This window comes from Gobio gobio, assembly GCF_949357685.1.
Source record: "Gobio gobio genome assembly, chromosome: 19".
Taxonomy (NCBI): Eukaryota; Metazoa; Chordata; class Actinopteri; order Cypriniformes; family Gobionidae; genus Gobio; species Gobio gobio.
Window position 1 is genome coordinate 12,398,135 of NC_137112.1, and position 22,178 is coordinate 12,420,312.

At 37.9% G+C, this 22,178-nt stretch overlaps 1 protein-coding gene across 3 annotated transcripts; it reads left to right on the forward strand.

Annotated features, from left to right (window-relative positions):
* The first annotated feature begins 104 nt into the window (after window positions 1–104).
* Window positions 105–20,392, forward strand: ift52 (intraflagellar transport 52 homolog (Chlamydomonas)). 3 transcript variants are annotated; one of them, XM_079844049.1, is made up of 14 exons: window positions 105–160; window positions 359–646; window positions 1,375–1,462; window positions 1,552–1,681; window positions 3,046–3,121; window positions 3,233–3,304; window positions 5,841–5,967; window positions 6,056–6,139; window positions 9,929–9,997; window positions 10,589–10,743; window positions 15,122–15,209; window positions 15,857–15,965; window positions 16,073–16,218; window positions 20,125–20,392. In XM_079844049.1, the coding sequence occupies exons 2-14, from the start codon at window positions 528–530 to the stop codon at window positions 20,167–20,169; spliced, it is 1,308 nt and encodes a 435-aa protein (XP_079700175.1). In that variant the 5' UTR covers window positions 105–160; window positions 359–527; the 3' UTR covers window positions 20,170–20,392. The 3 variants fall into 3 exon arrangements, 2 of the variants coding, with proteins under 2 accessions (XP_079700175.1, XP_079700174.1); XM_079844048.1 differs by having other exon boundaries at window positions 115–172; XR_013818519.1 differs by adding an exon at window positions 13,186–13,383 and having other exon boundaries at window positions 116–646.
* The last annotated feature ends 1,786 nt before the right edge of the window (window positions 20,393–22,178 follow it).

Below are 22,178 nucleotides of genomic sequence, written 5' to 3' on the forward strand. Positions count from 1 at the left end.
TCTCAGTCCACTTTAGAAATAAATATAAAAATACCCTGTTTTATTTTGCCGAGTTGCTACACAAGTACGCCAACAAAGTTGCTATGAAGGAAGCGCCCCTGGTTACGCTAGTGTTGTCCAAAAATACCCACAATGCATCGCTCACTGCCACTACATTACGGTGAATGCTGTGGTAACTTTGTTTTCTTTGTCGTTTTTTAGAAACATTTAAATTTTGTACATGATGTAGCGTTATAACTCTCGTATTTCAACAGATTTGATCAGTTGTGTAGCGAGAGTTATTAGCTTTAGCTTGCTAGCTTAGCAGCTCATAACGGTAACATGAACACAATATTCATAGTTTATGTATATTTTGCAGTTCTTGCTGTTGCTGTCGTTCAACGTCGGGATTGTCGTGGGGCGATAATGTATTGAAATAATAAATACATCAGCCTGTGAGGAAAACAGTGAGGAAAGCGTCGTGCTTCGTGCATTACAGACAGTAATCTGTCCATCTGTAAATAGTGTACCGTGATCCATATGCCAGCATGGACAAAGAGCAACGAAATATAGTTATTTTCAACGCATCCAAACGAGAGCTCTTCACCTCCAACTCTGGATACAAGTCTTTGCAGAAGAAATTAAGAGCACAATGGAAGATTCAAAGGTGAAACCTCTTAAATGGCTCATGCAAACAGGTTTACAGGTGTGAAGGAGGTTTATTCACTACATTGGTGATGTGCCCATCTATAGCACAAAACATGGATTATACACACATTTTTTGCATTTGCATATATGCGAATGAAATACCCATTAGAAACAAATGTTTATGAATGAATGTGATCTGGTGCCAGATGCATTAACACAACCACTGTGCCGTAAGAAGTAGTTTGACCAGCTAGCAGTTTGCCAAAGGGGTGATCAGTCTTACTTTTCATATTCAAATTAGACCAATCTACATGACTAAAATATGGAAGCTTGTTTCCAGTACAAAATAATCTTTTTTTTTCTTTATAAAGGCAGTTGTGACTTTTTATCTCACAATTCTGAATGCAAGATATAAAGTTAGAATTGTGAGTTATAAAGTTGCAAATCTGAGAAAAAAGTCAGAATTGTGAGCTATAATGTCGCAATTCGGAGGGGGAAAAAAATCACAATTGAAAAACAAACTCGAATAGCGAGATGTAACTCAGAATTATGAAATGTAAGTAATTCTTAGAAAAAAGTCAGTTATGAGATGTAAACCAAAAAAAAGTTACAATTTGAGGAAAGAAAAGTCTGTACTGTGAGATGTAAAGTCGCAATTAAGAGTTTATAAATTGCAACTGCAACCTTTTATTTTTTTATTTCCTGGTGGGAAACAAGCTTCCATACTAAACTATACATGTTCCTCAGCATCAAAGAGGAGCTCAGCTTGGAGAAACTCCAAGGAGTGAAGTTATGGATCACTGCAGGCCCTCGAGAGAAGTTCACTGCTGCTGAGGTGAGAATGTGCAGCACAAATATGGACGAGTTCAAACTAATGCCCGACGCTTCACTTGTAAACTGCTGGATGTTTGCTGTGTGCTTCAGTTGGAGGTTCTTAAGCAGTATCTGGACAGTGGTGGAGCTCTTCTTGTGATGCTCGGAGAAGGAGGAGAAATGAAATATGACACTAATATCAACTTCCTCCTGGAAGAGTTTGGCATTATGATAAACAATGGTAAGTGTGTATTGGTTTTAATTTCTGTACATCATAGTCTCATTAATTAAATCTATATATATTAATATAAAAATAAATATATACCAAAAACATTAATATTGTAATGTTACTAGGGCTGTCAAAAGATTAATCGTGATAAATCGCATCCAAAATAAAAGTTTGTGTTTACATAATATATGTGTGTACTCTGTTAATTATTATTTATATATAAATACACACACATTCATGTATATATTTAAAAATATTTGCATGTATATGCTATATATACATTTATATAATCTATAATATATATAAATATAAATGTTTTATATATAAAAATATTTTTTTCTTAAATATATACATGCTTGTGTGTGTATTTATATATAAATAATAATTAACAGAGTACACACACATATATTATGTAAACACAAACTTTTATTTTGGATGCGATTAATCGCGATTAATCTTTTGACAGCCCTAAATGTTACATTCATATTTTATTCATATTTTTATTTTAAAAAATTAAGATGTAGTCAAACTAAAATTTATTCAGACACCTTCAACATTTTCTCACACTATCACAGTTTATTTGCTATAGTTTAGAAAATGGTAATAATAAAATGTGACAGTGTCAGAACAAGTTCATCTTGATAATGTCAGATAACTTTGATAGAAAGGGACGTAATAGATTACAATCAACCAATCAAATTTTAGTACACAATTAGATAATACCAATTTAGGTCAACCAATTACCAAAGCAATGCTTCATTTTGTTCAGTCTGTGCTGTAAAAGGTCGCATTAGCAATTAAAGAAAAAAAGCAAAAACATGCTCAGGTCAAAGTGTCTGGATAAATTTGGTCCCAAATTTGTATCAATTTTACTGGTAGTCCACAGGATGAAGAATATTTGGGTATAATATGTCACCGTGTACTTTATTTTGCTATCCTCACTTGCATAAATTAACTATAGTGTCCTGCACACACTAGTTAAAAATTATATCTGCTGTCTGAATCATTTTTGGTTTGACTGTATCTACGCAAATGATTTTAATGTGTAAGGAAAATATTTCCTTTCTTTTTATACCACCTGATATTAAATAAAATCCATTCAATCAAAACTTTTAAAATGGGATAAATAGTAAAAAAAAAATATATATATATATATATATATATATATATATATATATATATATATATATATATATATATATATATATATATATATATATAAAATACTCCACCACCTTGACATTCTTTATTTTGTGCCTCACAAAAATCTTGAATTTAGACATTTTAAATGTGTTCATCTGTGAGGAGGTGTGATCAAGTTTAAACATTATTCTGAAATGTATAATTTTGTATTATTTGTTGTATTGGATTTGCAGATACAGTAATAAGGAACGTCTATTACAAATATTTCCATCCTAAAGAAGCACTTGTGTCCAATGGTGTTCTGAACAGGTTTGTGTCGCCCATGAGTGTTAAAATATTTATTCTGTCAATTTGTGCAGAGATTATATTGAAACTAACCAGTTTTTACAGGATTTAAACTATTTCTTTCTTTTTTTTCAGGGAGATCAGTCGTGCTGCTGGTAAAGTGGTCACAGGGGTGATTGATGAAGAAAATTCTGGGAATAATTCACAGTAAGCTTGAGCTGAATGTTGTTTATGTTATCGTGAACATTTAATGTTTGAGGAGTTTAAAGTGCCCCTATTATGCTACTTTACAGGTTCCTAGTTTTGTTTTGCCGTCTACTACAATAAGTTTACATGCATCCAAGGTCAAAAACACTTTAATTTTATCATAATATCCATTGCAGCATCAGCTCTTTTCTCACAGTGTCTGAAACGGTTCGATCAAGGATTCATTCTCTCTAAACACCGCCTTTCTGAGAGCCTGCTCTGCTCTGATTGGTCAGTGTAGTAAAGTGTGTCTGTTCAGGGAAGAAGGAGGCAGGGACTGGCGAACGTTCAACAGCTTTAATCAAATAATAAACACAAAATGAAATTCAAAGCGGACGACTGCCGCGCACACATATAACAAAATGTAAACAAAACACAATGTAAATTCCAAGCCTGGTCCCCTCTCCTCCTCCACTGATGTCGCTCCTCCTTATATGTCTCCGGGCTCCCTCATGAGAGGACTCAAGACCGGTGGGACTCGCAGGTGGTGCTCATTCTCAATCACCCACCGGTCCCGCTCGCTCCTCCCATGTCCCTCGCCAACCTCGCCACAGTCAGATGGCCCAGTCTGTTGTGATTGGTTGACCATGTCAGATACCAAGCGCTCATCAGCATATCTGAATTTCAGTGATTTCAATTTCACAGTGATACGAACAGTAGTGATGCACCGAAATGAAAATTCTGGGCCGAAACCGAAAATGTAGGATGCACTTGGCAGAAGCCGAAAATGGCTTCTTTTAAAAACGTATACTAATATATATATATATATAAATTGCTTGAAATTAATGGATCTGAAATCAAAAAATCACAAACCAATAGAATAATCAAACTTTTATTAAGTTACATAACAAAACCTAAAATATTTTTAACAATAAATGAAGAATAAATTATTTTGTATTATTATTTATAAGTTTTATGTTCCATCAAATAAAATAGTTTTTTAACAGTTGTGGAAATAAAGATCCACAATTATCTGAATAACTGCACACAAAGAATGGTTCTCATTAAGGACATGAGATGCAGCACTGAATCTCTCGCTGTCTGTCACTGTTCTCCGGGAAAAATGGCATTTGGGGGGTGAAATATGTTTTTTTGGCAGGGTTGCCTGCTTAAATTCGCATTCCTGGGTCTAAATATCACATAATTGGTGTCGCTTCAACCCGCGGACATGGAAAAACATCCAGCGGGAAAACCGTGGACTTGGCAACACTGCTTGGGGCAGATAAATACCTGCGTGCAATCCGCGCAAGCAATGGAAAGCGGCCTTCGTTTGCGCGTCAGTAGTCAAGGGGATTATCGCTTCTGGCAATGGGTAGTTCAGACGCGTCGGGTGATAACGGCCCGACCGTGAGTGAAACCTAAGCGCTTGCGCACGGATGGGAGGGGTGGGTGACATTCATTTTCGGTTTACGTTTTCGGCTGTTTTTTTTATTTCGGCCCGAAACCGATAATGCCATTTTCGGCAGCCGAAATTTCGGTGCACCCCTAACGAACAGTAACGAAGGCGTGGGTTTTACTGTATAAAATTTTATTCTTTGGGCGCGCATCATTAACTATGTTTCCATCCACCTATTTTTATGTGCATTTTGGTATATTGCATAAAAAATGCTGGATTGAGATGCTAAGATACGCATAAAAATCTTGTGCTCAAGTGAGGTGAATACTTTTTTTATCCGGTAAGAAGACATGCATAGACTATGATGGAAACACATTTACAGAATAAATCCCTCGACGAATAAACTTGTTGCCTCAGCAGTGGCTATGATTGGATTACTGGACTAACCAGTGGACCAATCGCAGCATCTCAGATGCTGTTTCAGGTGTTCTGAAATGCCCGAGTCAAAGTCTGTCATCAGAATAATTTGGTTTAATTCCCTCCAGAAGCTTCTTACACTATTGCGTTCCCAAACACCAGCATCCGAACGCAAGAGAGAACATGACAGTGTTTATTGCGTTTAGCCTGCCACTCTGATTATGGAGGGCTAAAGAGCTACAGTTTCTTCCACAATTGCAGCAACTACTATTTTATTTACATATATTGTGTGCCAATTTCACAGGATATGAGGATTTTGTTCTCTAGAACACATGGGATGGAAACGGTGCTTTATTCCCAAAAATTGAATGCAATATTCACATTTTGTGCATAAATAGCTCAAGTGGATTTGCTATGGCAGCAGAAAACAGCGTCTTCTTGACATGAACAACACAAACCAAACTCTTCCAATCTCAGCTACAACTACAGCGTTTGAGGGGCAAAGTAGACAATGTTCAGCCAATGAAGACCATAAATCTGTTACAAACCTACGTAGATTCAGCAGGAAGTGAGACTGGAATTACCGACTACTCTTTTCAGGCAGTTCAGAATCACAGATCTTTTACATTCATAATCAGTTATATTAAACCCTACATTAAAGGGAATATCCAAAATAGCATAATGGAGGCACTTTAAAGTCCCATGTGAGAATGTGTAATGACTTTTTATCTGATGATTAAACAGGGCACTTACGTTCGTATACCCTTATGGGGCCACATTAAATGTGATGAAGCCTGCGGTGGCCGTCCTGTCCACTGGCTCTGTGTGCTTTCCACTCAACAGGCCTGTTCTTGCCTTCCATCAGCCTAAGGTGTGTATAGTCATTCTGATGATCCGACTCACTCGTGTTCAACTCACTGGGCTTTATTCTGTGCTTTATTGTCTCTGTTTGTGTCCAGAACGCTGGCAAGTTGGCAGTTCTGGGCTCATGTCACATGTTCAGTGACCAGTACCTGGACAAGGAGGAGAACAGTAAAATCATGGTAGGATATTCATTTGCTAGGATATTCTAGGGTCGGTGCCACACTCTGAACAAACCCCTAACCCTAAACTTTCGCTAATAGCTTGTCTTGCACAGTTTGTGCAGTGGATGATACCTCAAATCATGTGGCTCAAGGCTGGAATACACTATACACTACACAACTTTGACCAGATCATGTCCTTCCAGATTTTTGCCCCGATTTGTATACTGGACAGAGCCAGATTTTGTAAAGTCGCAGATGTCAGAATTCTCAGTGCGCAAACTCAAATTTTTTAGCTTCAAACTGTGATTCCATCCAGTCAGAGGATGTCAAACAAGTTTGAGCCGATTTTAGAACACATATTGTTTTCGTTTATCACTTCTAGTTTGTTGTGTTCTGATTCTGAACGTGTGTGATCCTCATTCGTTTAGTAACCATTTACAAAGTCGGCAAGTGTATGATGCCTAGTGCTTGAAAATCTGTTCAGATTTTAAAAGTCGTGTAGTATATTCCAGCCTTTACAGAGGAGAAGGGTAATTTCTTAAAAAACATATAAATCATGTGTCCAAAAATATCTGAAGTAACCGAAGATTTATAAAAAAAAAACTAAAACCAAGCAAAAGCCCAATTCGGAAGGGGGGATGGTAAAGAAATTCATGTTTCACTTTCCGATTTTAATACCATCCGAATAATACAACCTCTAAAAAATTCCGGGGCAAATTACCTATGTTTTTTTTTGGCAAACTCAACAGTCATCTGAGAAATCTAATCCTGTCCGAATGCGAATGTCTGTGATTGCTGATGCTTTTGTGTCTCCTCATGTGTTTTTTGACCTACCTGAGCTACCGTTTGCGCACCAGTCTTTGGCATGCTTTCATTTCCTTTGAATATGGACTAAAATATAACATATACAATCAATAAAAAGAGCCAAATTGCAGAAACTGCGAAGACTGCCCAGTTTAAATGGATAGTTCACCCAAAAATGAAAATTACCCCATGATTTACTCCCCCTCAAGCCATCCTAGGTGTATGACATTCTTCTTTCAGACGAATAAAATCGGAGTTATATAAAAAAATGTCCTGGCTCTTCCCAGTGTTATAATGGCAGTGAATGGCAGCCCAAAATTTTGAAGCCAAAAAAAAAGGTGCATCTATGCATTATAAAAAAAATCCACACGGCTCCAGGTGTTAATTTACATTTATGCGTTTGGCAGACGCTTTTATCCAAAGCGACTTACTTTGTATTCAAGGTACACATTTTACATTTAGTCAGTTCTTGATTTCCCTGCGAATCGAACCCATGACCTTGGCGTTACTAGTGCCACGCTCTATTGTTTGAGCTACAGGAAAGCTTTTATAAAGCAGTAAATGGCAGCCCAAAATTTAAAGCCCAAAAAAGTGCATCCATCCATTATAAAAGTACTCCACACAGCTCCGGGGGTTAATAAAGTCCTTCAAAAGCGAATTGATGCGTTTGTGTAAGAAAAATATCCATATTTAACACGTTATAAAGTAAAATATCTAGCTTTAGTTCAATTTAAGAAAAAGCGTAACTGGATCGCCATGACGTCGGACGTAGCGCAAGCGTTTTGAACCTCGAGAGGCGTTACACTTTCTGCGTAAGTTGAATACAGAAAGTGGTCCGCCGGAAGCTAGATATTTCACTTTATAAAGTTTTTAATATGGATATTTTCTTACTCAAACCCATCGATTTACTTCAGAAGGCCTTTATTAACACCCCGGAGCCGTGTGGAGCACATTATACGATGGACAGGTGCATTTTTTATGGACTTCAAAAACAGAGCAACTATTATTGCAGTTATAATGCTTGGATTAGCCTGGACTTTTGTTTGACTCTGATTGTGTTCGTCTGAAAGAAGAATGTCAAATACACCTAGGATGACTTGAGGGTGAGTAAATCATGGGCTAATTAAAATTTTTGGGTGAACTATCCCTTTAAATGTGTTTTTTATAATAAATAAAAATTATATTAACAAATAATAAATTAAAAGACATATACGTGATGCACGCAAGCAGAGCACATGATCTTCTGTAATGTCAACGTCTAGAAAACACAAGCTCCTACCTCTGTGATAAACACGGACGAATCGGTACATGAAATCACAGACATCGAGTGATAAGAATTGTAACTCAAACGATGTTTCGAAAACTAGTCCTAAAGTCCGTACACTTGCTCCCACAAGCATTTATTGAGCTCTTCGTCAAACTAAGAAACACTTTGTTACATGAGCTCAATAAAGGTTTTGTGGGAGTGTGCTGACTTTGTTATTGCCTGTAAACCACCCAGAACACCCAAGCAAACACATAGTGTTAACAAGTGTTCACGAACACTTTGAACAATTTAAAACACCTAGGATTGTGCAGGGTTGGAATGGTTACTTTTAAAATGCATTTCACTACAGATTACAAAATACATGCTTTAAAAAGTCATTTGTAATGTATTTCGTTAGATTACACAAGTTTTGTAACTTAATCTAAATAAATACTTTGGAATACTAAAAAGGCATGTAACACAACGGGACCACCAAACATAGGACTTGGTTTTCCTCTGCATATTATTTTAAACAACATCAGTTTTCCACAATATTTCTTGAAGCAAAAAATGCAGACAATCTTTAAAAAAGAACAAAGAAAAATAATGATGCTCAAGAAGACAACACAATGCATTAAGTGCTGGGGTGTGTAAACTTTTTGAATCAGATGAACAGGGTAAATTGTACTAATTTTGTCTTCTGGGAAACATGTTGTTATTGGCGTCTGAAGGGCAGTACTAAATAAATAAAAAAAAGATCTTTGAACAAAATAAGAAAAATGTACACATCATCCTGTTCAAAAGTTTTCACCCCCTGCTCTTAATGCATTGCGTTTCATGGACGCTTGTTTCCGCCACTAAAAATAAAACTGGTAATTGCTACTTTTTATCTCACAATTATGACTTTTTTTTTCTCAGAATTGCTTGTTATAAAGTAAAAAATGTGAGATAAAAAGTCGCAATTGCCTTTCACCTTTTCTTTTAAAAGTCGCAAGTCTTTCCCCCCCTCATAATTGGGCAATATAAGTCGCAATTGCAATTTTATGTCTCACAATTCTCAGAAAAGAAGTCAGAATTGTGAGATATAATCTCACAATTGTGAGAAAAAAAAGTCAAATTTACTTAAACAAATGACTTCACATGAAACATGAAAACAGTCATGGATCATCCAGGTAATGACAGACAGTTCAGATTTAAGGGTATGTACATGTTTGAATGTGGAAATTTGTATAAATTCAGTCATTTTGTCTTGTGGAGTATATGTAAACATCTATTATGTTGAATATCTTATTCAGGACAGTACTAAATAAAAACAACATGCCATTTTAATGATCCCTTTTATTTTGTTAAAATTATTAAAATGTTGCATATTCTGCAAGGGTTATGAAGCTTATGAGCAGAAATGTATATTAGGATACTTTTTACTGTCAGTCTGTTTATATGAATTGCTCATTACAGTTTACATTAATGTTTAAATGAATTAAAATTCAAAGTAATCACTTTGGATGTAAATTTTATTTGATTACCACCCATTTAAAATGTAACTGTAATGAAATACAGCTACTCAAATTGTGTATTTTAAATACGTTATTTACATGTATTTCATTACTCCCCAACCCTAGGATTGTGCGGTAGTGAGTTTTGCATGGGCAAGCACCACTCTCATGTCCTTCATTAAAACAGAATAACTCAAGTTACATTTGTGGTTGTTGTTTAGAATGTATTGTTTTTAATACAATATAATGTGTACTTTGCAGGATGTTGTTTTCCAGTGGCTTACAACCGATAGCATCCCTCTCAACCAGATAGATGCAGAGGACCCAGAGGTGAGCGTACCTTACTTGTTGTAGACTTCATATCTGTGTTTCAATACTCTACTGTTCAAAAGTTTGGCCTCATTATGATTTTTGTAATGTTGTGGAAAGAAGTCTCTTCTGCTCACCAAGCTGGCATATTTAGTTGATCAAAAATGCAGTAAAACAGTGGAAAATTATTACAATTTGAAAGAACTGTTTTCTATGTGAATATATTTAAAAATGTAATTTATTCCTGTGATCAAAGCTGAATTTTTTGCATCATTACTCCAGTTTTCAGTGTCACATGATCCTTCAGAAATCATTCTAATATGATGATTTGCTGCTCAAGATACATTTCTGATTATTATCAATGTTGAACACAAATTCACACATTTTGTTCAGGATTTGAATAGAAGGAAAAGAGGATGAATAGAAAGTTCCAAACGGCATTTATAACTAGAAATCTTTTGTAACATTATCTGTGACTTTTGATCAATTTAATGCAATGTTTCTGACCTCAAACTTTTGAACAGTAGTGTAAGTCTGACCTGACTACCAAACAGTGTCACACAATCATGCTTCAGGACTGTGAGGTGACATTCTTCCTTTAACTTTTCCCAGATCACAGACTACACCATGCTGCCAGACACAGGGAGTCTGTCCGACCGTCTGAGGGTGTGTCTGCAGGAGGGAGACGAGAATCCGCGAGATTTCACATCCCTGTTTGACATGTCTTTGCTAAAGCTGCACACAAGCACTCTTCCCTCTGTCCTGGAGTAAGATTCACATTTCTTAAAGAGGCTTTCATGACATAAACTACACACAGTCATGCATTGAACTAACAGTAGCATGAGTTTGTGTGCTTGGCCAATCAGACATGCATTGAACAGGGTTTCCGTGGGTCTTAAAAAGGTCTTAAATTGGAGCAGAAAATCTTAAATTCAATATCATGGCATTAAATTAGGGCCCTATGATTTCTGCAATGCGGAAAACACAGAATCCATTCATAAAAATGGAATGCGGAATGTCACAGAATTTGTCAACTTTTGGATGAATAAATAAAATAATAAAACGTATCATAGCGCCCTAAAAAAAAAAAAAATCTAGGAACTTTGCTGCCGTACCATAGGTGCAGCGGCGCATTGATATTACGCAGCGCCTGAAAATAGGCTAACTTCCATTAACATAACCAACGTGACAACCTGCTTGCTCAGAGAGCGTGCTTGGGACTACTTTCAGGCGCTATCATACTATCATTGCTCCGCTGCACCCATGGTACGGCAGCAAAGTTCCTCGATTATTACGCAGGAATGAGAGCATAGTTCCTAGCCATATCGGCCTAGAAAATCACAACTTTTCATTTTCCGTCGGTCTTAGTACACGATGTAACTATACACATCACAACATGTAAATAGGAAAATGTTGGCGTTATTTGGTCACTTATTGAGCAGTAGGCTAGCTGGAGCCATTTACCTCCAGTCTTTGTGCTAAGCTAGGCTAGCGGTGGGTGCGTCAGACAGAGTTATGGCACGCACGGAGATGAGAATGGTATGTATGGACTTATCTAACTCTGGGGGATATGGGGAATAAGCTAAAGTCACAAAAAGTCGGCGTGTTCCTTTAAATTGTAATGTTTCATGATTTCAATTACTTAGACATGCTTTTTGACTAATAAAATGTAATTTAACCATTAAAACGGAGTAAAGCTAAAACAAAAAAAGAAATAAAATGGATTTCATAGGGCCCTAAATTAAATTGCATGCACTGCAAATAAAAAGAAAACGTCCTCAGGATTTTTTTTATTCCAGTACAAATATCTAAACATCTTTAAATCAAGATACATTTACTTGACATCCAAAATGATGAAATTAAGTCAATATTAAGTGAGTTTATGCTTAAAACAAGAACAAGTATCTGTCAATGGGTATGAAAATTACTTGCATTTGAATTAAAGGTGGGGTAAGTGATATTTCATAAATGCTTTAGTAAAAGTGTCTCGGGCCGAGTCCCAAAACAAACTTGTAGCCAATCAGAGGCGTGTCTACTAATGACGGTGAGAAGCGAGCGCTCAGTGCACTTCATTATTCAAAACACACGACCAGGGCTCTGAACCGGTTCAAGGAACGAAAACAAAAACCGGAAACGAACGAAATTTTAAGAGGAACAAAAACGGAAACGAAATCAAAATCAATTTGAATTGTTCTGAACAGAAACGTTAATTTGAAATGACCATTAACCGGTTAATAACGTTATTTTATTGTTCTCTTTAATATTTTAATTTGGCAGTGACCAATCATGAATTGAGTAGTACGGCATGTGACGTTGACTTATCAAGCGTGAGTGAAATACCCGCGCAGCAGTCATCTATGAATCTACCGGTACGCAAGTCAGTGTAGAGCGCGCATTTTCATGCCTCAAGTACATTTCTTTCCCCGCTGAGGTCTACAATGAATGTGCAAGCATTCTTTTCGAACGTTTAAATAAGCAGTACGGACTTTAAGCTCAAATAGACTGATTTAGGCTAGTTTATGGATTTTGTTTAAGCCTGTCCAAGCAGGCTACTAGCATCTATCAAACATTTTTCCTATAGTCTTTCAGATTGCCAATACAGGACAGGTCAATGTTTTCTATAGACGGTTAATGCTTCGTATTAAATGGTATATTGCATTAAATGATCAAGCTTTATTAGCTGACTGAATTTGATTATGTGATGCAAGGACGTGTTGCGCAGTGTTTGCTTTGAAATTAGCAGTTGACGGTGCATTAAAAGAGCAATGGTTATCCAGTTTATTTATTCTTTATTCATGCAATTTTTAAAACAAGTCGTGTTGAAAAAAGTTATGTACAAAGAATGTTATCACTCTTCTGAAAATAATTCGGCATAAGAGGGCCACTTTAGATTGTCTAACGCTCCATTAAAACAGGTCCGCTGTTTATGCTTTGTCATTCTAATGCATGTATTTCTGGTTTTAAAAATGTTATGAAATAAATATTCAAGTTTAATTACCATGCGTTATATTATTATTGAGTGAAAATAAGTCTATTTATACATATTTGTTTAAAGTATAGGCTAAATTAAAATAACGTTATTAACCGGTATTTTTTCATATCAAACCTTTTTCGGAACAGTAATGTTTATTGAGGAACGCAAAAACGGAAACGCTATAATATCGATTCTGCTCGGAGTGAACCGATTTATATTTTTTTCCGTTTTTAAGCCCTGCACACGACACACAGGACGGACATTTGCCGAGCGACGGGAGATGGCAGATAAAAAACCAAAGTGGAAAATATCTATGGAACAAAAGAAGGCTTACGATCAGGCAAGAAGTATCAGCTTTCCAGCGCTAGCGAGAACTCAAGGAGCGGGAAGGCCTGCAATCGGACACCGAGGTTGCTTTATTTCTTCTCGATAGGCGAGTAACATTGATTTTGTTGTTTCACAGAACTAATATGCTGGCTTTTGGTTTAAAATGCACGTGGCTCATGTTCGCTTGTTTGTCCATTTGCAATCGTATTTTCGTTCACTTCAGCGATGATAAAGACCCATTCATTTCTACTTCCGATAAGCCTGGAGCGTCTAAGGGCCCGTCCACACGGAGACGCGTATCACTGTATACGTATGCATTTTTTATCGTATTGGCGTTTCGTCAACACGGATCTTGCGTTTTGGGAGACTGAAACCCCTATTTTTTGAAACCGGGTCCTAAAGTGGATAAATCTGAAAACGACACCCTTGCAGTTTCGTGTATACAGCCAATCCGTATATTTTGTGAAACGGTGATGTCATCACACCACGTCCTGCGCGGGGAAGACTAGAAGAGATACAACTACGGGCACTGGGCATGCGCACATCAATACTGCGTTGTTTAATTACTGTATTTGCATTATTGTAAGAGTATGTTTAGGGTGGGTTGGGGTAGGTGTATGCGTTAATAAAACACATCTGGTAAGTAGCAAATTTATTTATTGTTATTTTATTGTGAGATTTTACCTCACCTCCGACTGTTGCCGTACCCCTTCTAGCCACAACTCTTCTTCTCCGTTTTTAGTGTATTTCTGTGGCAGAATTACAGTGCCACATACTGGCCTGGCATGTATACTACAGCGTTTTGAGCCGTTTTCATGCTCTCGTGTGTACGCAGATATTTCTTGAAACGAGGGGGAAAAAAAAGATCGGATAGGGAAAGTTCTGGCTTCGTGTGGACGGGGCCTAAACCTCCTCCACTGTCTGTTTCAAGCGTCAGCTCCCAAAGTGTGTCCGAAAAGTAAGATAATATACTCCTAGTATATGTTTGTTTCCTTTGGTTGCTCTTTTCGTGATCGATGTAACCCTCTAATCTTGACAATCCAACTAACGAACATATTACAATTTTGACGTGCTCGTGCCATCGAGTTGTTCATGAGAACTGTGTTTGTGTTTTTTGGGATGGAAGGGATGACTTTTTCATTGAACATTCGGCCTGGATTACCATAGTAACACACATTGCTTTCATTTATTGATGACATCATACCCTCGGGCGGCTGGCACAGCAGATTCCTCCATAGTCGTTGCCTGGGTTGCGTACGTGTGGGGCGTGTTTGTTTTGGTGATTTGAAATATCAACATCGGTTACCAAGCCCTTAGCCCACCTTTAAGTTGATTTTTCTGAACCCATTGGCAGATATTTGCTCTTGTTTTAAAATCACAAGATTTCTTATCTAATGTAATTTTGCTCCTCAAATAAATGTATCTTGAATTAAGAATCTTTTAGATTTTAGACACTGGAAAACAAGACCAAACGACTGAAAAAAGAACAACTTTTTTGTAGTGTGATCAGAAGGTTCAGTAGAAGTTATTTCCATATTCTAGTGTTTGGGAGACAAGCTTTGAATGGCTTTTTTTTTTGTATTATTAGCTTCTTTTTTTGTAAAATTAATTAAAAAGTAACGGAGATCTGTTGGAATTTGTATTTTCAAACTTTGAAGTGTTGCTAATACAACTCATTCTGTGCTTAGACATTTACATTTAGTGAACACATTGACGTGTTAAGTTCCCTTACATTAAGTCCTTACGTTTACTTTAATTGCTTTTAAAAAGGTCTTAAATTTACCTTCATAAAACCTGCAGAAACCCTGGTTGAAATATGAATGAATGAATTTCTGTGTTTTCAGTTCTTACAAGCAGCTCAATGTAAAACATGAAGCTCTCCAGCTGATCACACCTCAGTTTGAAACACCTCTGCCTCCTCTGCAGCCGGCCGTGAGTCCGTCTTCATTACATTATCTGTCCACACACCTACTTTATTTTGTCAAAATGTTTTCGCCCTCTCCATCTCTGATGCAACCTTTTTTTCTGCTGATGCAACCAGTGAGCGCGTTTACATGCACACCAGTAAACTCATAACTCACAAATATCAGCTTATTGAAATAAGCAGTTTTCCCCGTTTACATGCACATCAGTAACCTGACAACGCAAGTAAACCGCGTTTACATGACTTTTATTAATAAATCTGGTTATTTGCCCACAGAAAGCAGGTTAATGCATTTACATGCCACGCAAAATCGGGGTACGAGGCAAAAAACTCCCTGTGTTGACCGGTTTATGCTTAAGCCGTTTATGACCTTACTCCGTTAGAAGAAAACAGGTGACCGTGTTTACATGACCAAATGTGTTGTTGGCTTATTAAGCATAATCGACTTAAGAACGTGCATGTAAACGCACTCAGTGCCACATGGGTGGAGAAAAGTAAATTTAGCCAATTATGTCATAGCTTACTTTTCACGATCCAATGGAATGATGGATCAAATCAGTGCATTATTATAATCCGCTTTGATTATTCCCTTAATGTTTATTGGGTGTGTTTGCAGAGGATCTGTGTTTGACCCGAAGTGTTGTTTTGTGTCCAGGTCTTTCAACCAGCCTTTCGGGACCTTCGCCCACCCATGCTTGACCTTTTTGACCTCGACGAAACCTTTTCTTCTGAGAAAGTGAGGCTGGCTCAGCTCTCAAATAAATGTGAGTTTGTACCATTGGTTCAGAATGCACTGAAAGATTTGTAATCCTGTCGTTGCTTCAAGTTTGAGCGGTTGACGATGTGTAACGGATGCGTTGTCTTCTCAAAGGTACCGATGATGATCTTGAGTTTTATGTACGTAAGTGTGGAGACATCTTAGGAGTGAAAGGGAAGTTGGACAAGGACAAAAGAGACGCCAAGCACATACTGGAACACGTCTTCTTCCAGGTGGTGGAGTTCAAGAAGCTCAATGTGGTAAGTTGGACACACATGAACATTAACATTTTATTTGGGCATTCATTTAGTCTTTAATTTGTCACTTGTGTACTTAAGAGTACTTACAATATCCCAAATGTTTCCAACTATTTGTAAATTGTGAGAAATTGCTATTTTAACCAAGGAACCGGGACGTGTGAGGGAGTCGCCTGTCAATTGCAATCTGCTTTACCCTCGGTTTCCAGTTTTATTTTGCAGAAACACTTTACTCTTACTGCAGTGTGCAACAAGTGTCATAGCAGCCGCCGAGCGAACGCACAGAGTAACGTCATAACTTTATTTTCAACACACTCAGATGTATCTAATATGATAAACAGAGCTGCGTTACCTCATACTCATGACCCGAAAAGCAGAAGTGGCGACTGCAACTGTGGCATAATAAAAGGCTATTCGCGAGGCGTGTGTTGCGTTCATCTTATTGACAATCGCTTCAGTGGCCTTGCTCAGCTCCCACAACACTCGGTCCTGCTGTGCTTCATACTACAGTAACTACAATAATCGCATCCAAGTCTGCCCGAGTCCTATCCCGATTCTTTTCCACCGGCTGTGAGGTGAAGACCACGTGTCCCAAGATTCTGCGCTCAAACTTGGCGTTATCAAACTACGCCTTTGTTTTGAATTGGCGACCTCTAGCGGACGGAAAAGTTACATAGTGCAGACTTAAATTTTATTTAAAAGACTATATACAACCCCAAATCTGAAAAAGTTGGGACAGTATGGAAAACGCAAATAAAAAAAAAAAAGAAGCGATTTCTAAATTTACTTTGACTTGTATTTCATTGCAGACAATATGAACACAAAATATTTCATGTTTTGTCTGGTCAACTTCATGTAATTTGTAAATATGCATCCTTTCCTGTCATTCAGACCTGCAACACATTTCAAAAAAAGTTGGGACAGGAGCAATTTAGGGCTAGTAATGAGGTAAAATGGTTAAATAATGATGTGATTTGAAACAGGTGATGTCAACAGGTGATTGTAATTATGATTTGGTACAAAAGCAGCATCCAAGAAAGGTCTAATCCTTTAGGAGCAAAGATGGGCCGAGGATCGCCAGTTTGCCAACAAATACGTGAGAAAATTATTGAAATGTTTAAAAACAATGTTCCTCAAAGAAAGATAGGAAGATATTTGGATATTTCACATTCAACAGTGCATAACATAATTAAAAGATTCAAGGAATCTGGAGGAATTTCAGTGCGTAAAGGACAAGGGCGCAAGCCTAAGCTGAACAACCGTGATCTCCGATCCCTCAGGCGGCACTGCATCAAGAATCGTCATTCATCTATATTAGCGATATCACCACATGGGCTCAGGACTACTTTGGCAAACCTTTGTCAAGTACCACAATACGTAGTTACATCCACAAATGCCAGTTAAAACTGTACTGTGCCCAAAAGGAAGCCCTATGTTAACAGTGTCCAGAAGCGCCGTCGACTTCTCTGGGCTCGGAGGCATCTGGGATGGACCATCACAGTGAAACGTGTACTGTGGTCAAATGAATCCGTATTTCAGGTATTTTTTGGGAGGAATGGACGCCGTGTGCTCCGGACCAAAGAAGAAAAGGATCATCCAGACTGTTACCAGCAACAAGTCTAAAAGCCAGGGTCTGTCATGGTATGGGGTTGTGTCAGTGCCCTTGGCAAAGGTAACTTGCACTTCTGTGAAGGCACCATTAATGCTGAAAAGTACATAGAGATTTTGGAGCATAATATGCTGCCTTCAAGAAGACATCTTTTCCAGGGACGTCCATGCATATTTCAACAAGACAATGCAAAACCACATTCTGCATACATTACAAAGTCCTGGCTGCGGAGGAAGAGGGTACGGGTACTTGACTGGCCTGCCTGCAGTCCCGACCTGTCTCCAATAGAGAATGTGTGGCGCATTTTGAAGCGCAAAATGCGACAACGAAGACCCCGTACTGTTGCCCACCTTAAGACTTGTTTGCAGGAAGAATGGGACAAAATTACACCTAAAACACTTCATCACTTGGTGTCTTCAGTCCCTAAACGTCTTTTAAGTGTTGTGAAAAGGAATGGCAACATTACAAAGTGGTAAATGCTTTACTGTCCCAACTTTTTTTGAAATGTGTTGCAGGTCTGAATGACAGGAAAGGATGCATATTTACAAATGACATGAAGTCGACCAGACAAAACATGAAATATTTTGTGTTCATATTGTCTGCAATGAAATACAAGTCAAAGTAAATTTAGAAATCACTTCTTTTTTTTTTATTTGCGTTTTCCATACTGTCCCAACTTTTTCTGATTTGGTGTTGTGATATCAATATAGAATAAATAATGTGACACACAAGCAGTGTTGCCAACTCTCGCGAGACAAATAAGCAACCGCAGCTTCAAAAACAAGCCCAAAACAAGCCCAATATTATTATATTATTTATTATCATCAATATTATTTATAATAAATCATTTTTTTATCAATAAATGAGCCTGCAACATATTAAACTGAAACCTCTCAGAGTTTGAAAAGCAAAAACAGATGTGATTTTATAAAAATCATCAAATTCCAATAAAGGACACACAATATCCTCCGATAAGCTGTGAACAGAAGAGGTTTGGAGAGTGAAGAGTGACATGGAGGCCAATTATGGTAACCCATAGTCGGAGTTAGTGCACACATATTAGGGGCAGTAAGTGAACACGCACACTGCAAACCGTGAAAAAGACAAGCCCTGCATCTCATTGTGCACACTATCTGCCCTAAATAGTACTGAAAATTACTAATGTCACACTATTTAGGATGGATAGTGTGCACATTGGGACACAAGCACTAGAGCGCTGCAATATAGCCACATATTTAAAATAAAATAAATTCGAACCATACCTACTGTTTATTATTAATAGACTTGTTTTTTTATAATAGGCTGTAATTTTAAATACATTACATACACAAAAATATTTTTTTTAATTAAATTAGGTGCCTCTCCTCCCTCTTTCCTCTCCATCTCTGCTTGTGCTACTGTTTGTAAAAATGTATACGTCTATTTATGTCTACTGACTATCATTACGTGCATTTATAACGTCACATGCCTGCACGTTGAACGCGATTTTTCTTCAATGAGGGGGAGAAGGAGGCGGGATATAAAAGGACGGATTACTACAGCACTTGTATCGTTGCACTGAATGGCTATTAGCTGTGAGAAGACAGTGTCAGTCAATGTATTGGACAAAACAGCGACCATAAATGTAAAGAAACGAAGTTGCTCATTATATTTTCCTAAAAAGCAACCACATTTTTTAAAATAAGCCCAAAAAACCGCAACCCGCGACTCGTGATTTTTTTAACGCGACTTGCCAAAAAAAGAAGCCCAAAGTCGCGTGTTATACGCGGACATGGCAACTATGCACACAAGCCACAAAGACTACATTTATGACATTTATATGGTGTTTTATTGCTTCTTTATGGAGTTTACGGAAGATAAAATAATTTGTGGTTTGAACAACTGTAAATGAGGGTGAGTAAATTACAACATTTTGATTTTGGGTGATTTATCTTTAAGCTGGCATGAAATTAAAGTTGTGCTAAGTCTTTTCTTCCCTATTATGCCGTATATCAAAGTGAAACGTTTCTGGAACAAGAACAAATGTAGGGCGGGGCTTGATTTTGCTGTGGGGAATTGATTGGATGGTTGTGGTTTGCTATTGGCTGATCTCGTGTGAGTGACAGGCTGCCCCGCCTTCATCATCAGAGAAGAGATGAGCTGTTATTTTGATTCGATATTATGAGGAATGTGAATTTAAAACAATGATGTGCACGGATAAAGAATTTACTGCAATATTCCATTAAAACAACAACAAAAACAAGAATTGTCCATTTTGATTTTATGGTGACTTTAAGAACTTCTTTTTCCCTTTCTTCAAGGAGCATGATATTGACACCACAGAAGCAAGGTTCAACATGTATTGAAGCAGACAGGCCATGAGGCTGTGGAATATTGGAGCAAGAACTTGTGTGTGTATATATATGATACATAATTTATACTGTATATATAAACACTCAAACTACAACAGAACCATGCACATACAGTCAGGTGTGGTTTGTCAGAACTTTCTCAGGCCTATGGTTTAAAGAATTGACAAGCTTTCCTGTAACATTTGATTTTTTGAATAAATATGAGTTTTGTTTTCTCATGTTGGAACATATTTGAATGCACACACATTGGCATCCAAATCCAGATAGTCCTGCTTGCGAGGTAGTAAGTTCAGGAACTTTCGGGGGTGGGACTTGAACATGCTGATTGGTTGAATTCACACAGCATTTTATTTCAACCTAAAAGTCTGTTGCGGTGCATGCAGTAAGAGTTGTTTGCTATTCTAATCAACGATGATGTTTAAAAAATACGACTGATTATCTGACGACTAGGTTCAGGCTTTATTAAGCTTAAATGCAGAGGACGAAATCCAGTGGGAACTGGAAAGTCACGTGCGGTCCTACGTCACTGGACTTATCTTCACGGTGGAAACGCAGACAGCAACAGGTCTGGGGGAAAAATTGTTCCTAGGAAAAAAGTTCCTGGGACAAATTGTTCCGGGCGGGGCTTAAGACATTCTTCTTTCAGACGAATACAATCGGTGTTATATTAAAAAATGTCCTGGCTCTTCCAAGCTTTATAATGGCAGCCCCAAATTTGAAGCCCAAAAAAGGTGCATCCATCCATCCAGGTGTTAATAAAGGCCTTCTAAAGCAAATCGATGCGTTTGTGTAAGAACAATATCCATAATTAAAACTTTATAAAGTAAAATATCTAGCTTCCGTCAGACCGCCTTCCGTATTCAACTTGCGCAGAGAGTGTAACGCCTCTCGCAGTTCAAGACACTTACACCGTGTCCTAACTACAAGCAACGCGATCAGATTCCAGCGACTTCATTGTTCACAGTTTGAACGTTCTTTAATTTCTGAGGTGAATCCATTGTTGCTTTTAGTACACCTGTTACAGCTGTGAGCACTAAATGATATTCAGTCACATTACACGCTTTTAACATTAAATAAAGCACATAAACATTACCTGAGATCATGTTTTGTGTTGTGGTTCCAGCCGAAACGTCGCAGAAATAGAAACCATTTCTAAAATAGTATCATCACGTGTCGCTGTGGCGGCTGGTTAGGACAAAAACTTGGGAAAAGATGCCTTTGGAAAAGATGCCTTTTATCGCGTTGTGGTGTCGCGTGTCATTAGGACACGGTGTTATGCTACGTCCAACGTCATTTGTGTTTTTTCCGTAAGTTGAATACGGAAGGCGCTCTACTGGGAACTAGATATTTTACTTACACAAACCCATCGATTCGCTTACTTCGATACTTTTATAATGGATGGAAGCACTTTTTTGGGCTTCAAATTTTGGGCTGCCATTCACTGCCATTATAAAGCTTGGAAGAGCCAGGACGTTTAATTACTCTGATTGTATTCACCTGAAAGAAGAAAGTCATACACCTATGGCTTGAGGGCGAGTAAATCATGGGGTAATTTTTTTTGGGGGGTGAACTGTCCCTTTAAAGGGTTACTTCAGCGATTTAGCTAGGCTTTGTATCAGTAGAAACCCGGTATTCAAATTATGGTACTTTCCCCCCTCATGTCCCCCTGAGACGAGAGAATTATGCATTTTATTTCTGTAAAAAATCCTATGGTGACACAAATATCGTCATTTTGCATCATCTGAGGATTTTTTGGCCAGAGGCTAGAGACTACAGCCAGTAGAAGGTGCTAGTTCCGCATATTTTCAACCCGCCGATCGGGGTGGGATCTCACAGAATGTAAATGCTCATAGCCGCTCGGCTCGGGCATTAATAACCGAGCGGAGCGGTGCGGAGCAAAGCGAGTGTTTCAACTTTTCTTATGAAAGTTTAGCTTCCATATGCATGATCTGAAAACGCGCCAGACTGGACACACGCTGTGAATGACAGCCGTGCTTACCTCA